The 12,609-nt window shown below is 40.1% G+C and overlaps 2 protein-coding genes across 2 annotated transcripts; one reads left to right on the top strand and one right to left on the bottom strand.

The window, feature by feature from the left end:
- Nucleotide 1: 1 nt before the first annotated feature.
- On the bottom strand, nt 2–3,473 carry pgls (6-phosphogluconolactonase). Its single transcript, XM_042006167.1, has 6 exons — nt 3,335–3,473; nt 2,823–3,106; nt 2,623–2,730; nt 2,442–2,543; nt 1,379–1,519; nt 2–679 (listed from the first exon to the last, which is right to left on the bottom strand). The coding sequence occupies exons 2-6, from the start codon at nt 3,084–3,086 to the stop codon at nt 533–535; spliced, it is 762 nt and encodes a 253-aa protein (XP_041862101.1). The 5' UTR covers nt 3,087–3,106; nt 3,335–3,473; the 3' UTR covers nt 2–532.
- Nucleotides 3,474–3,818: 345 nt separating this feature from the next.
- Nucleotides 3,819–12,539, top strand: LOC121628126 (zinc finger protein Xfin). Its single transcript, XM_041967045.1, has 8 exons — nt 3,819–4,314; nt 4,479–4,557; nt 4,649–4,751; nt 6,574–7,259; nt 8,445–8,820; nt 9,026–9,159; nt 9,269–9,374; nt 9,463–12,539. Exons 1-8 carry the CDS (start codon nt 4,019–4,021, stop codon nt 10,152–10,154), a joined length of 2,472 nt encoding a protein of 823 aa, XP_041822979.1. The 5' UTR covers nt 3,819–4,018; the 3' UTR covers nt 10,155–12,539.
- The last annotated feature ends 70 nt before the right edge of the window (nt 12,540–12,609 follow it).

Genomic DNA, 12,609 nt, shown 5'->3' with positions numbered 1-12,609 from the left:
GAAAATTTTCACCATCAAAGGGATGTGACTTTATTTGGTCATTTACAAAGCATGCGCAGATGAGGACTGAAACATACATGACTTTTTACAACACATTTAGGCTGCTTAGTAACTTGGTAAGGTAAATGTGCTGCTGTGCAAAATTATTAAAGAAAATAAAAATGATAAAGATGTTTTGTAGCCATGTTTTAATACTTTGAACAATTTGTCTGAAAAATTAAACCAAAAAAGAAGAAGATGATTTTTTCTACATTCCATTTCAGACTTGTTAAATGTGCATGTAGCACAACTGAATAATTATCACCATCAAGTGTTGCACATTTACAATTCTCTAAAGAATAAACAAAGCATATACTTGAATAAAATTTCCTCTGACATATACAATACACTGAACACACAAACATCCAGCAAGGGTTACATTAAAAAGTTATGTTTTTGTGATTATCTACAGTATCCTAATTAATCACTCACCAATGTAGGAATGTATTGCACCATACAGTGTTGAATTCCTGCCTTTATCACACAGACTGCTCTATAGTTTGACCTCTGAGCCTGGCCTCTCTACCTGGATAGTTAAAGAAGCAGCTGCAGGGTCATCTATGAGCCAGAACAGTTCACCAACGGTTGGGACAACACGAGCTGCTGGTAACGCTGGACCTTCTTTACCCTCCAGTACTTCCTGCAAAACAGAGAGCATCGTGTTACAGCACCATTATTACACAGCTCAATAGTGTGAACTGTATTTCTGGTATGCCAGCTGGTCAAAAGTATTGTTTGTAGTTATCTGTAAAAGAAGTGCTTATATTTATTAGATTTCCCTAACATTGTTTTATGCTTGTTTTCTTTGTTAATTTAATGGGTTTTATTTGAGGGCATAGTTGAGGTTTACTTATAGTTAATTTGGAACCTAGTTACATGAAACCAAGATTTTAACACTTTCTGTAATATAATCTCTCTCTACAATAATGGCAATAATGAGATGATAATGAACAAAATGTGACAATGGACAAGTGCCTTAGACTTGCATTTTTATTTGATGCCCAGCAGAGGGCGACCCTTGCAGCAAATAGAAGTCAGCTTGTATACTATAAGTCTATAAAGAAATGACATTAACTTATTCTTAGATGATCACCTGTCTCTATTCTAGTGCAACAGGCAACACTGTGATTGATAAACTATTATCTTTTGATTGTGTAGTTTTGAAGTTACTATCAAAAAGTATTTCTATTCTATTCTAAATCCACCACCTGCTCACACCATACAGGCATAACATTGACATTGGGGAGACCAAAATGCTGAACTATTATTTTAAACACTCCAGTCTTGAAGATTATGATTTTGAAATATGCATGCTTGATGACAACTTATTAAGCATTACCTTCAAAACAGGTGCTTTGCTTCCTCCTGTTGACACAAAAGCCACACAGTGTGCAGAGTTCACCACTGGAAAAGTCATAGTAACACGCTGTGGTGGCGGTTTGGGAGAATCACTAATAGGCGCCACAATCTTCTGTGTTTCCTGCAAATGGGACACAGAGAAACCAAATCCTTCATAACATCACAAAAATGTTCTAATGTGAGAATCATAGCCAAAAATGTATACTGTAGATTTCAAATAAACGTGAGGCAGATAAGCTCACAGACATGTACAAGGAATCATCATCATCATCAATTTATTTATAAAACACTTTAACACCAGTCACAGCTGAATAAAGGGCTGAACAACGAAGGTAAGTTAAATAAAAGCATGAAAATAACAACATAAAACAATTTAAAGAAAATAATAAAAGCGGTAAAATAAAAAACTACAAAATTAAATCCAGACAATAAAAACTAAATAAAAAAAAATTAAAAACCAAATAAGATCAAGTCTAAGGTTGGATTGAAGGTCAATGAGTAAAAGTGAGTTTTAAGAATGATTTTAAAAATTGACAGTGAGGGGGCCTGGTGGATAGGCAAAGGTAGGTTGTTCCATAATATAGGTACACAGATAGAGAAGGACTAGATCTGGGATTGACCAGGAGCAGCTGATCAGCTGACCTGACGGACCAGGAAGGAGTATAGTGGTGGAGAAACTCAGATAAATAAGGTGGAGCAAGACCATTTACAGCTTTAAAAGCAAACATAACGATGTTTAAATGGACTCTAAAGTGTTCATACAGTCAGTGGAGTGAGGCCAGGACAAGTGTTATGTGAATAATAGTGGAAACGATGGGGACATGGATGGACAAGGCAAAATGAGGGTGCATACTGCAGGGGTCATTTTACTGTTGTTTTTTTTTTAGGCATTAGGCACTAGTATCAACATTCTTTGTGAACAAATGTCTCTTCTCAACAAAAATCTAATTCTGTGTACAGGTCCATTGCTTAGTGTAAATATTAAGTGCACCGATATGTATACAGTTGTATCACAGACAGATTATCTGAGATGCAGCCCTCACCTCCAGAAGAGGGTGGTCCGGAAAAAGGGAACAGGTGTGCCCATCAGGTCCCATACCCAGCAGTAATATGTCAAATACAGGGAAGTGATCACCCGGGAATGCCTGTGATGTTAAAGGTGGCCATCAATACAATAAGAATACTGTACATACACAAACTTAAATACTTTCAGTTGAACTGCACCTCTTTTAGTTTGCAGGTATAATCTTCAGCACACTCCTTCACGGGCAGAGAGGGATCAATGGTTAAGATCCCACTAGCAGGGATATTGATCTTGGAAAACAACTGATTCTGGAAAAGAAGCAAAAATGTTGCATTTTATCAAAATGTAAAGTGCATTTATGAAAGCACAATGAATGAAAATAAACCCATGGCATAGATACCTTGTACAACCCATAGGTGCTCTCCGGATCATCAAAAGACACCAGGCGCTCATCGCAGAAGCCAACCACCCACTTACTGCAGTCCAGTTCTGGCAGAGCGAGAAGCTCTTTGCCGAGTATGGAAACGAGGCTTCCACCAGAGAGCCCCAGGGTGAACCTGCCCCGAGCAGAGATGGCCTTGTCAGCCCGCGATTTTACTAGCTGGGCCAGCACTGGTCCCAGCTCTGCTGAGGAAGGAAAAACCACTACTCTTCTTCCAGCCATGAGAGCACTGTGTGGTAGGACTGACGGGGAAGAAGAGAAAAAACGGCTAAACATAAGGAAGTAAATTAGGAAATAAATTGCAAGCCACGGTGTATGTCAAAATACCCCATGTTTTGCAATCAAACAAAGTTCTAGTTTTTGCTACAGGTACTAAAGTGAAATAAAAAACAACTACAGATATTATGAGAACAAGACGTATTTCTAAAGATGCTTACCAATTAAGGATGTATGCACTGAATTTATTTTACCTTGAATGTAGAGAAATTCTCAAAAGCAGATGACCATGCGGAGTTTCAGTTGATAAATGGACGAACTTAATTCAGTGCACTCCTTCCTGAAACGGCTCTTCGTTAGCCAATCACAATTTGCGTAGGGCCGCACTGCATTCTGGTCAGTGTAGTCACAAATAAGTAGCATTAAAACTGGGAAAAGCTAGTTTTAAAAAGGAAAGTAGTAACATTCAGTAAGTACAATAGAATATATGTCAACAGAATAATATAAACATAGCAGCTTAGTGTGTGTTATTCTATTAATGAATGTTAAACTAAACTCGGTTAGAACTGAAACAGTGTTTCCTTCTAAAAATAAAAAAAAAATATAAAAAATAAACCACCCCCCCCCCCCCACACACACATATATATATATATATATATATATATATATATATATATATATATATATATATATATATATATATATATATATATATATACACGATATATAATTGCGATGCCTCCGCCCCGCCGGTAGAAGGAAACACTGTTTCAATTTTAGCCGACTTTAGTTTAACATTCACGCGTATCTTTTGGACATGCAACTACTGCTCGTCTCGTGCGATTACAGTATAACTAGACTTTTCAGAAACGAAAAAGACCTCCCGACTGTTATAACGGATCTACGCACATCTCCTGTGTCACAGAGACCAAAGAAACATGACGACAGTTTTTTCTTTCCAGGCTCAGCTCGTCTCCATCATGGACGCGTTATCCAAAACAGCAGTCATGGAAATAAGCAAACTGGTAGAGATAGAATCAAAGATGCTGAAAATAGAAATAACACGGGGACGAAATGAAATAGCCTCGCTCACAGAGAAACTGCAGCTGATGGAGAAGTTGCTCAATATGGCACAGGGGGGCAGGCAGGACGCATCAGCATGCTCACTAGGGAAGGACTCCTCAGAGAACGGGGTATTTTGGACGTCGGACAGGGCAAGACCTTTCCCGAAAAGGTAGGCTTATTTATTGTGTGTACCCTTAAGATAGGTGTAGTAACTGTGTTGTGTTGATACCATTAATTTATCTCCATTATGGCGTTTTATTGTCTTCACCTTCCCTGTGTACTTAACGCAAGTGTGCTGCATTCTACTATATATTAAACTATATTATGTTCTAGTGAAACCCAGTGGGAAGGCAGAAGTTCTTCACTTAAAGTGGGCAGTTTGCATCAAGGTGAAGAGCATGCTTCAGCTGAAGTAAGCTTGCAATGATCAGACAGTATTATAAAATTTCACTTTGATATACTGTGCCCTGCAGTTGTAACAGGTGGCATCTTTTTCTTGTTAGCTCCCACACCCACAGAAAGAGCAACCTGAACTGGTGGTGGTTAAGGAGGAGCCATCGGAGGAAGAAAATGGAAGCACAGAAGAAAATAGAACATGTGAAATCAGTGAGTGATAAAAATTTTTTTCTGTTATTAAATAGATCCTGTGTCTAAATGGGGATGTTTTTTTATTCATGTCTGTTCATGTCACTACTGCTATGTAAATTTAATGCATCACAGAATAGTGGCTAGAAAGGGAAGTTCTTAGAAGTATCAAAACTGAACCAGCTTTATCACTGTGGGCATAGTTAAAGTTGCCTATATGGAGCAACTCAGACCATGTCACCATCATGCCCACACCGGCATAGAGGCAGAGGCACAATGGGACAAGGCAGTGGTCAGGGAAGTCAGAACATGGCCACAGGAAGCAACTGCAGCCCTACAGGACTGTTTTAACACCACACAGTGTGGCATCTTCAGGGAGGCAGGAACATGTTATGGTGTTCCAGACGTACAAGAATACACGGACTCCGTCATCAGTTACATTAACAAGAGCACTGAGGATGTGCCTTGCTCACGGTATGAGATGCTGCATTCAGATCTAGGGACCATGTTGCGTATGCACTGGCAAGGAGCAGCCTAAAACGTGGTATCAGGGAAACAAAGAGGCAGTATGCACAGACTGAATGGTCTCTTTATTGACCACAAGGACTCACAACACCTGTGGCAGGGATTTATCACAGACCACAAAACATGTTCCACCATGATCCCTTGCTTCCAGACAAACTGAACAGCTTGTATGCACTCTATGAGACTAAAAACAACGCAAAGGCTCAGGCACCCCCACCACCACCAGATGACCAGGTACCACAGCTGAAGTACGGACAGCCAAAGCCAGCATCAACCCACGTAAAGCTGCAGGACCTGATAGCATTCCTTGGCGGGTTCTGTGTGGCACATCTGACAGATGTATTCACAGACATTTTTAACACTTCACTACAAGAGGCAGTGGTGCCCTCATACCTCAGAAGCGCCATTATCAAGCCTTTCTGACTTTTGCCTTGTGGTGAAATGTTTTGAATGCCAGGTGTTGCGCCACATCAAGAGGTCCCTCCCTGCAGACTTTGACCAACTACAGTTCTTACAGACCCAGCCATTCCTCAGATGATGCAGTCTCCAGGATGCTCCACCTCAGCTGTCCCACCTTCAGCAGAGGAACACCTACGTCAGGCTTTTGTTCATAGACTTCAGCAGCACATTCACTACCATCATCTCTTCCTAGCTGGTGGAAAGGCTGCGGCTGCTGGAGGTGAGCAACAGCATCTGCAGTTGGCTTCTTAACTTCCTGACCAAGCAGCAGCAGGTAGTGAGGGTGGGCAGCTATACATCTAAGCTCATCGCAATGAGCACAGGTTCCCCCCAGGGCTGTGTCCTAAGCCCTGTGCCCTTCAGCCTGCTGACCCACGACTGAACTGCACCATGTGGAACAAACCATATCATTAGATTTGGGGATGACACAACTGTAGTGAGAAGATACAGAAGCATTAGTTGCAGGATGAGCAGGAAGCTGAAAAGCTTCTTCTCAATGGCTGTCAGACTGATCAACAACCTGTGTCCCCACCCTAAATATACCCCCATACAGACCCTCACAGACTCCCCCATATGCTCCCCTACAGACACTAACCCCCGGGACTAAGTGTGGGAGAAAGAAATGACACCAGAATCAACCACTTATTTTTATCCTGTCCAAAGTGTGTGTAATATAGAGATATAGATTATCTTTCCTTTTTATTTTTATCTTAACAACATTCTTGTTTTTTGCACTGCACAACTGGTTGAGAATAACATCTCATTCTCTTGTGTGTATATTTCATGCACATGAAAATGACAATAAAGGAATCTTATGTCATATTTTCTGAATTTTAACTTGTTCCTTTGCTCACAACAGGAGGAGAAGCATTCACAGACACACAGAAGAGTTCAGATGTAAGGGAGCATCTCAAACCCACTGCAGAACACCAGCAGCCTCTATTCACTGATAGTTATGTGACCCTGAGCACCCAGCAGTGTCTTGCTGAACCAGGGACTGGGGAACTGCATTGGATTCCACATGTAACACCTGCACACACAAACCTAGAGGATGGGAAACGTATGGCTCAAAATGTTGCCTCCCAAAGCATAAATGTACTAAGGAATGTGAAGCTTCATAATTTGAGGAACTCAGCTGCAAAGAGGTTTGGCTGCTTACAGTGTGGCAAGAGTTTTAGATGCTTCAGCCAGCTTGAAATACATCAGAGGAGCCACACAGGAGAGAAGCCTTTCAGGTGCACACTGTGTGGAAAGCGATATGCCCAAAAAGGGCACCTGTACACACACCAGCGCACACACACTGGGGAGAAGCCATATCGTTGTCCTATTTGTGGAAAGGGCTTTATTCAAAAATGCACCCTTGATATGCATCAGCGCACACACACTGGAGAAAAACCTTTTGTTTGTATCAAATGTGGCAAAGGTTTTACAAAGAACTGTAATCTGAAAAAACACCTTGCAGTACATGTAGATCCTAGTTTGAATGTCTACAGTAGTGAATCAGCTATACCAGCATTTAGTGGAACATTCATAAATGGCACCTCTTAAAACACCAGCCACACCCAGTTTAACTGTCCACCTCTTTACTTCATATCTGTTTTTTTGGAAAATAAAATAATTTTTTTGTCCAGATTTGAGTGTGTAATCTGATTTAACTGTTTCAATGCCCAAACATAAAGTATTTGACAGAGCATGTGCATTCATATGCATATCTTATATCTAGTTGTCAACCATGTCTCCATGCTAACTGTCTCAACTGAAGTTTTACTTTGTTCACAAAAACACACTCCTGTTAGAGTTGTAAAAAAATGGTTATTCTGAAATTACTGTGAAGACTCACAGATTCACAAATCTGGGAAATGACAATTTATATTGACTGAAATTCATCAGATACTGCCATCCAGCCCAAACTGCAGCATGTATTAAGAAAGTAGGTGTTTTTTTACCCTGCATGTAATCCAGACATGCTGCTTAATGAGAAAATTTGGAACACCATGAAACTGAAAAATAAAAGAGCTGTGGAAAACCTAAATAAAAATTACAGCCTGTCTCAGTTTTCTTAATATGGGCAGTGTTCTTAAGAGAAGATGCTGTATAGTTATATTGTTGACCTTTCCTTTTTATTTCTTAATGGAAGAAACAGTTTTTTTTAACCAAAATTTGGTTTTAGCACATGCACATTAATACCAACTAAAATATATATCTGGTCCTATACTTCTAAGACAAAATTATTTGTGTCACAAAATCTATTTGCTAATTTAATCCATCGTACTGAAATGTAAAAAAATTATTTTATGAACGGAAATAAAAACAATATGCAAAAAAAGATTTTGTTGTAAAAACGTAAAGCTGTAGTTCCAAATGATCACCACTAGATGGCAGTGATACTACATGATGTTGGCAGCAAAGTCGTGTTTCTGTTTCTAGCGGATTAGATGCTTTTTGATTAGATATACGGAAACGGTAAATTTAAAAAAAAAATCCAGTGTTTTTCTTATGTCTCATATATTTACATCATCAACAATCATGGTCATTGCAAAACATTCGTTCATTGAAGTGTTACCTGGTCAAATATCTTTATAAATTCACATGTAACACAAAATTTAATGTAAATATATCAACAATTCATTCTAATTTGTAAGAAACAGTTCTATTTTTTCTCTAGTAAGAACTGTATAAATATTTCTGCTTTCACGCGCTCGTCATAAACAGTAGTGCGCTAGCATATAGTTTTCCCATAACCCCTTGCGACACAGCTGTGGCACATATTTGATTAAAGGAGCAACGTTGCTACGGTGGGAATTGTATCGAAATTACGAAATATTGGACCTATCTAGCAATATGATGTGCGACACCGCAAACCGGAGTTTTCGTACGCAGCTGGCCGTGATCCTGGACAAACTAACGAAGGCGGCTTTGGTTGAGATCGGAAACCTTGCTGATGAATGCTCCTCCGTCCTTCACACCGAAATATCCCTTCACAAAACTGAGAATGAGGCGCTGAAGAAGAGGTGTTACTCTTTGGAGGTCCAGCTAAGAGCAGCGAGGGAGGCTCAGACGTATCCTGCACATGTCAACAGCGGCATCGGCCGCAGACAACCAGCAGGTCAGAGAGCTGGACTGCAGGTCCTCCAGTTGTCACTTCATAGGCGTTTTTACACCACTGTAACGGATTTATTAGCATTGTTGAGGCCGGTCGGACTTATTGACGATTATAAACCCGAGTTATTTATACAATTATTTAAATATTTGTTTGTGCATATCTTGATAACAATTTGCAAAAAGTCCCAATGTCAAGTGCTCTGTTTCAGACCAGCACCACTCTTCTCCAGCTATTGATGGGGTGTTTGGAAAAGACTGGTGCATGGACCTATGGAGAGAAGAGAAGCTGCCCACTCAAAGACAGCCACCAGAGACTGCTGTTATGACAAATATAGGAGCACAGGTCAGCTGTCTGGATTTTTTTTAGCCATTTCAGTCATAAATACGGATGACTAAACCTGCTAAAAATAGTTTTTTTTTTTTTTTTATCTCTCGTTGTGTCTTCTTGTAAGGCAATCGATATAATGGGAAGAGAACCTGATCTCATCTTTGTCAAGGAGGAGATATATGACGATCATCCCATTGGTCAACAGATGAGTCATAATGATGACAGGAAAAGTAAGTGTGGGCTGAAAATAAACCGAAGACAAATCTTTATCATCCTGATTCTGACTATAATTTAACTGTGTTTACTCTCATTCTGCAGTTGTTGGGATGTTTGAAGATGGCAGTATGCTTCATAGATCTGTTAATGAACTGCAGCTTCACTCAGAAGAACTAAACAACTTCCCCATGACATCAGAAAGTCAAATGCAACAACGCACACAGCCAACAATTATGGACAAGCTAATAGACGATGCAACGATGAGCACTCTTGTTGAAAACACAAATCCTCCTTCAGCCATCGTGGAACACCCTGACTACATGAACAGCATCCCCACGAACCCAACCAAAGAACTCAACATTCAGCCAAAAGCTGTGAAGCCAACAAAACGGTTTGAGTGTTTATTTTGTGGAAAGATATTTAACTATTTGAGCAGTTTAAAAGTCCACATTAGGAGACACTCTGGTGAAAAGCCTTTCAGCTGCTCTGTATGTGGGAAGCGTTTTGCACAAAAGACGTACCTGAAGTTGCACCAGCGAGTGCACTCGGGGGAAAAGCCTTACAGTTGTTCGGACTGTGGCAAAAGTTTTTCTCAGAAAAGCTCTCTGAACATACATCTTCGAACACACACTGGTGAAAAACCTTACAGCTGTATGGATTGTGGTAAATGTTATGCATATAAGTACGGTTTAAACCACCATCAGTGTTTCAACTGGATGGTCAAACCAGAAGCATTTGAAAGTGAGCGCAACACTGCTCAGAGTGGGTCAGCTTGTGCCAGTATGTCTATATAAACCTCAAACATGGATGAAAAGTATTGTTTCAGGTTCCCAATATTTAACAAATGTCAATTGCATTGTGTATATATATATATATATTGTTGCCAGTGCTCCAGTTTTATCAGGTTTTTTTTAGCTCTGTTGCAGACAGATGTTGCTGCAGTAGTGAACATGTGTCCTTTTAAATAGATTATTTGCTTATATGGGATTAGGTTTAGTTGATTTGGGTTGCCTTGCTATTTTTTAATGCCCTCAGCAGGCAAGCGACATAAATCCTAATCAGCTCGACTTAGTTCTATTGTCATTCTTCCATGTACATTACATACAGAGGAACATAATATAATTTCTTTACAATTTTGTAATGCTGTGTTTTATAATGTTCTCATCACACCTGCAACTGGAAGCAGGGGTCTTTGTGGAATAACAGTTTTTATTTGATCTGATGTCTATTTATAATTTGTGTGCGGGATGCTATTGAGTGTGACGTGGCTTTAGGGCGTAAGTTGTTGTGAAATTGAAGTGTTGGGTAGAACCAGGTTGACCTGCTGCAGAACATTGAAATGTAGGTCCTGATGTTGTGAAACCTCTTGTCTGATGGTAGGAGTTCAAACATTATATAAAAGGAATGAGAAAAGTCTTTGACAATGCCAGAAGGTTTGTGTGTGCAGCATGCTTGGAAGATGAGAATTGAGGGGACAAAGAGACCCCTATGATTCTCTCAGCTGCCCCCACCATGCATAGCAGCATAGTTTATTCCAGTGTAGTACAACTCCCAAACCACGGTGATGCAGCTTGCTAGGACACTCTCCACAGTTTCCCTGTAAAAGTTGGTGGGAATGAGTGGTGTAAAGCTGGCTCTGCTTGGTCTCTGCAGGAAGTAAAAATGTTGTGCCTTCTGAATTAAGTTGATGTTAATGGACCAGATAAGGTAGTCAGAAACTTGCACACTAGAAAACATGATGATTCTGAGACTACCTCAGAACCACTAATGATCAAAGAAGTGTGGTCTCTAGAAGACCACAACTGTTTCTTGTTTACATTACATACAGATTGTTTTTGTGGCACCGGCTCACCAGTTGCACCACCACCTCTGCATGGTGTTTAGTTTTTGTTGCTGATGAGGCCCATTACCATCATGTCCTCACTGAGCTTGACAATGAGGTTGGATTCTGACTTGGTCATGCAGTCATTGAAGCACAGTGTGATGGTCACCCATGTTCTGCTGATGCTCACAGACTCTTGTCTTTCAGTCAGGAGGTCAAAAATCCAGTTGCAAATTAGGGCGTTTAGGCCCAGCAGAGTTTCCTCACCAACTAGTAGAGAGATTTAACTATGTTAAATGCTGGGCTGAGGTAAGTGAAAATAATTCTAATATGTCTAAGTGTAATAGAGGAGAGTGCAGGGTATATAGGAGGTGGCATCATCAGTGGAGTGCTTGTGGCAGTATGCAAATGGCAGGAGGTCTGGTGAGGAGGGGAGAATGGAGTGAATGTGTCTCTTGGCTAGATACTTCAAGCACTTCACCGTGATGGGGGTCACTGCTATTGGGCTGTAATAATTGAGACATGTCACTGTTGACTTTATTACTAGGATGTGGGTGATCTCTTTGAAGCTCGTGGGAACTACAGCCTGGCTCAGGGAGATTTTAAAAACGTCTCAGAGAACATGTCCCAGCTGGTCCTGAGGGCTCTCCCTGGAATTCTGTCTGGGTCTGGAGCTTTCCATTGGTTGACTCTCGATGGTGTCCTTATGTTTTCTGATGCCAGGTGGAGAGGCTGCTCCTCAGAAGAAGGTGCAGTTAAAGTATGAGGAAAAGCAAAAACCTAATCTTCATTACATCAGTCCTTGTGTATAACCAGTACCTCATATCTCAGGCCACAGAAGGCCTGGCCCAGAAAATTCTAAAACAATAACTTTGGGCAGGTGCTCTGTGGTTTTCACACTTGTAGGATAAACTTTTTAAAACTACCTCTTTGCAAAAAAACACAAGAAAAACAAGTTTGCTTCATTGCCCAAATGTCACCACTTTGTATTCTCATATGCCATACCTCATTTCTGGGCATAAAACTAACCATGGATGCCTTGAAGAACGGAAATGTTTTAAAGATGTTCAAAACATTTATTTTATTCTAAATGGTGTTACTGCTTAAACAGATTTCATGGTGGCATTATACTTGTATAAAATAACATTTGTTTTGCCTTGCACTGTATTTATACCCAAACAGAGATTATCTGTACAAACTAAAAGATCTGCCTGTGATGATTCCCTTGGAAAGACTAGCTGCGTGGATTATCTTCATCTTCAAACTGCAGGTTTCTATTGTGGATATTTCTCTGCTTTCGTCATCTTCCCTGTCAGATGTACTTTGTTTACTGTTCAAAATAAATATGTAAAGGTTTGAGTGAAATCCTACATTTTCTACTATAATCACTTACACAAATTGACACATACATACCACAAACGCTCCAT

Source organism: Melanotaenia boesemani, chromosome 2 (genome assembly GCF_017639745.1).
Source record: "Melanotaenia boesemani isolate fMelBoe1 chromosome 2, fMelBoe1.pri, whole genome shotgun sequence".
Taxonomy (NCBI): domain Eukaryota; kingdom Metazoa; phylum Chordata; class Actinopteri; order Atheriniformes; family Melanotaeniidae; genus Melanotaenia; species Melanotaenia boesemani.
This window is presented reverse-complemented; position numbering and strand designations above follow the sequence as displayed.

Bases quoted from the DNA above. Each gene is read 5' to 3' on its own strand.
- pgls (XM_042006167.1), bottom strand. From the start codon at position 3,086: ATGGCTGGAAGAAGAGTAGTGGTTTTTCCTTCCTCAGCAGAGCTGGGA. The intron at 1,520-2,441 runs GTGAGGGCTGCA...TCCCATTTGCAG, and splicing joins CGGACCACCCTCTTCTGGAG to GAAACACAGAAGATTGTGGC. The intron at 680-1,378 runs GTAATGCTTAAT...TCTGTTTTGCAG, and splicing joins GCAAAGCACCTGTTTTGAAG to GAAGTACTGGAGGGTAAAGA.
- LOC121628126 (XM_041967045.1), top strand. From the start codon at position 4,019: ATGACGACAGTTTTTTCTTTCCAGGCTCAGCTCGTCTCCATCATGGAC. The intron at 4,752-6,573 runs GTGAGTGATAAA...TGCTCACAACAG, and splicing joins AAATAGAACATGTGAAATCA to GAGGAGAAGCATTCACAGAC. The intron at 8,821-9,025 runs GTCAGAGAGCTG...GCTCTGTTTCAG, and splicing joins CGGCCGCAGACAACCAGCAG to ACCAGCACCACTCTTCTCCA.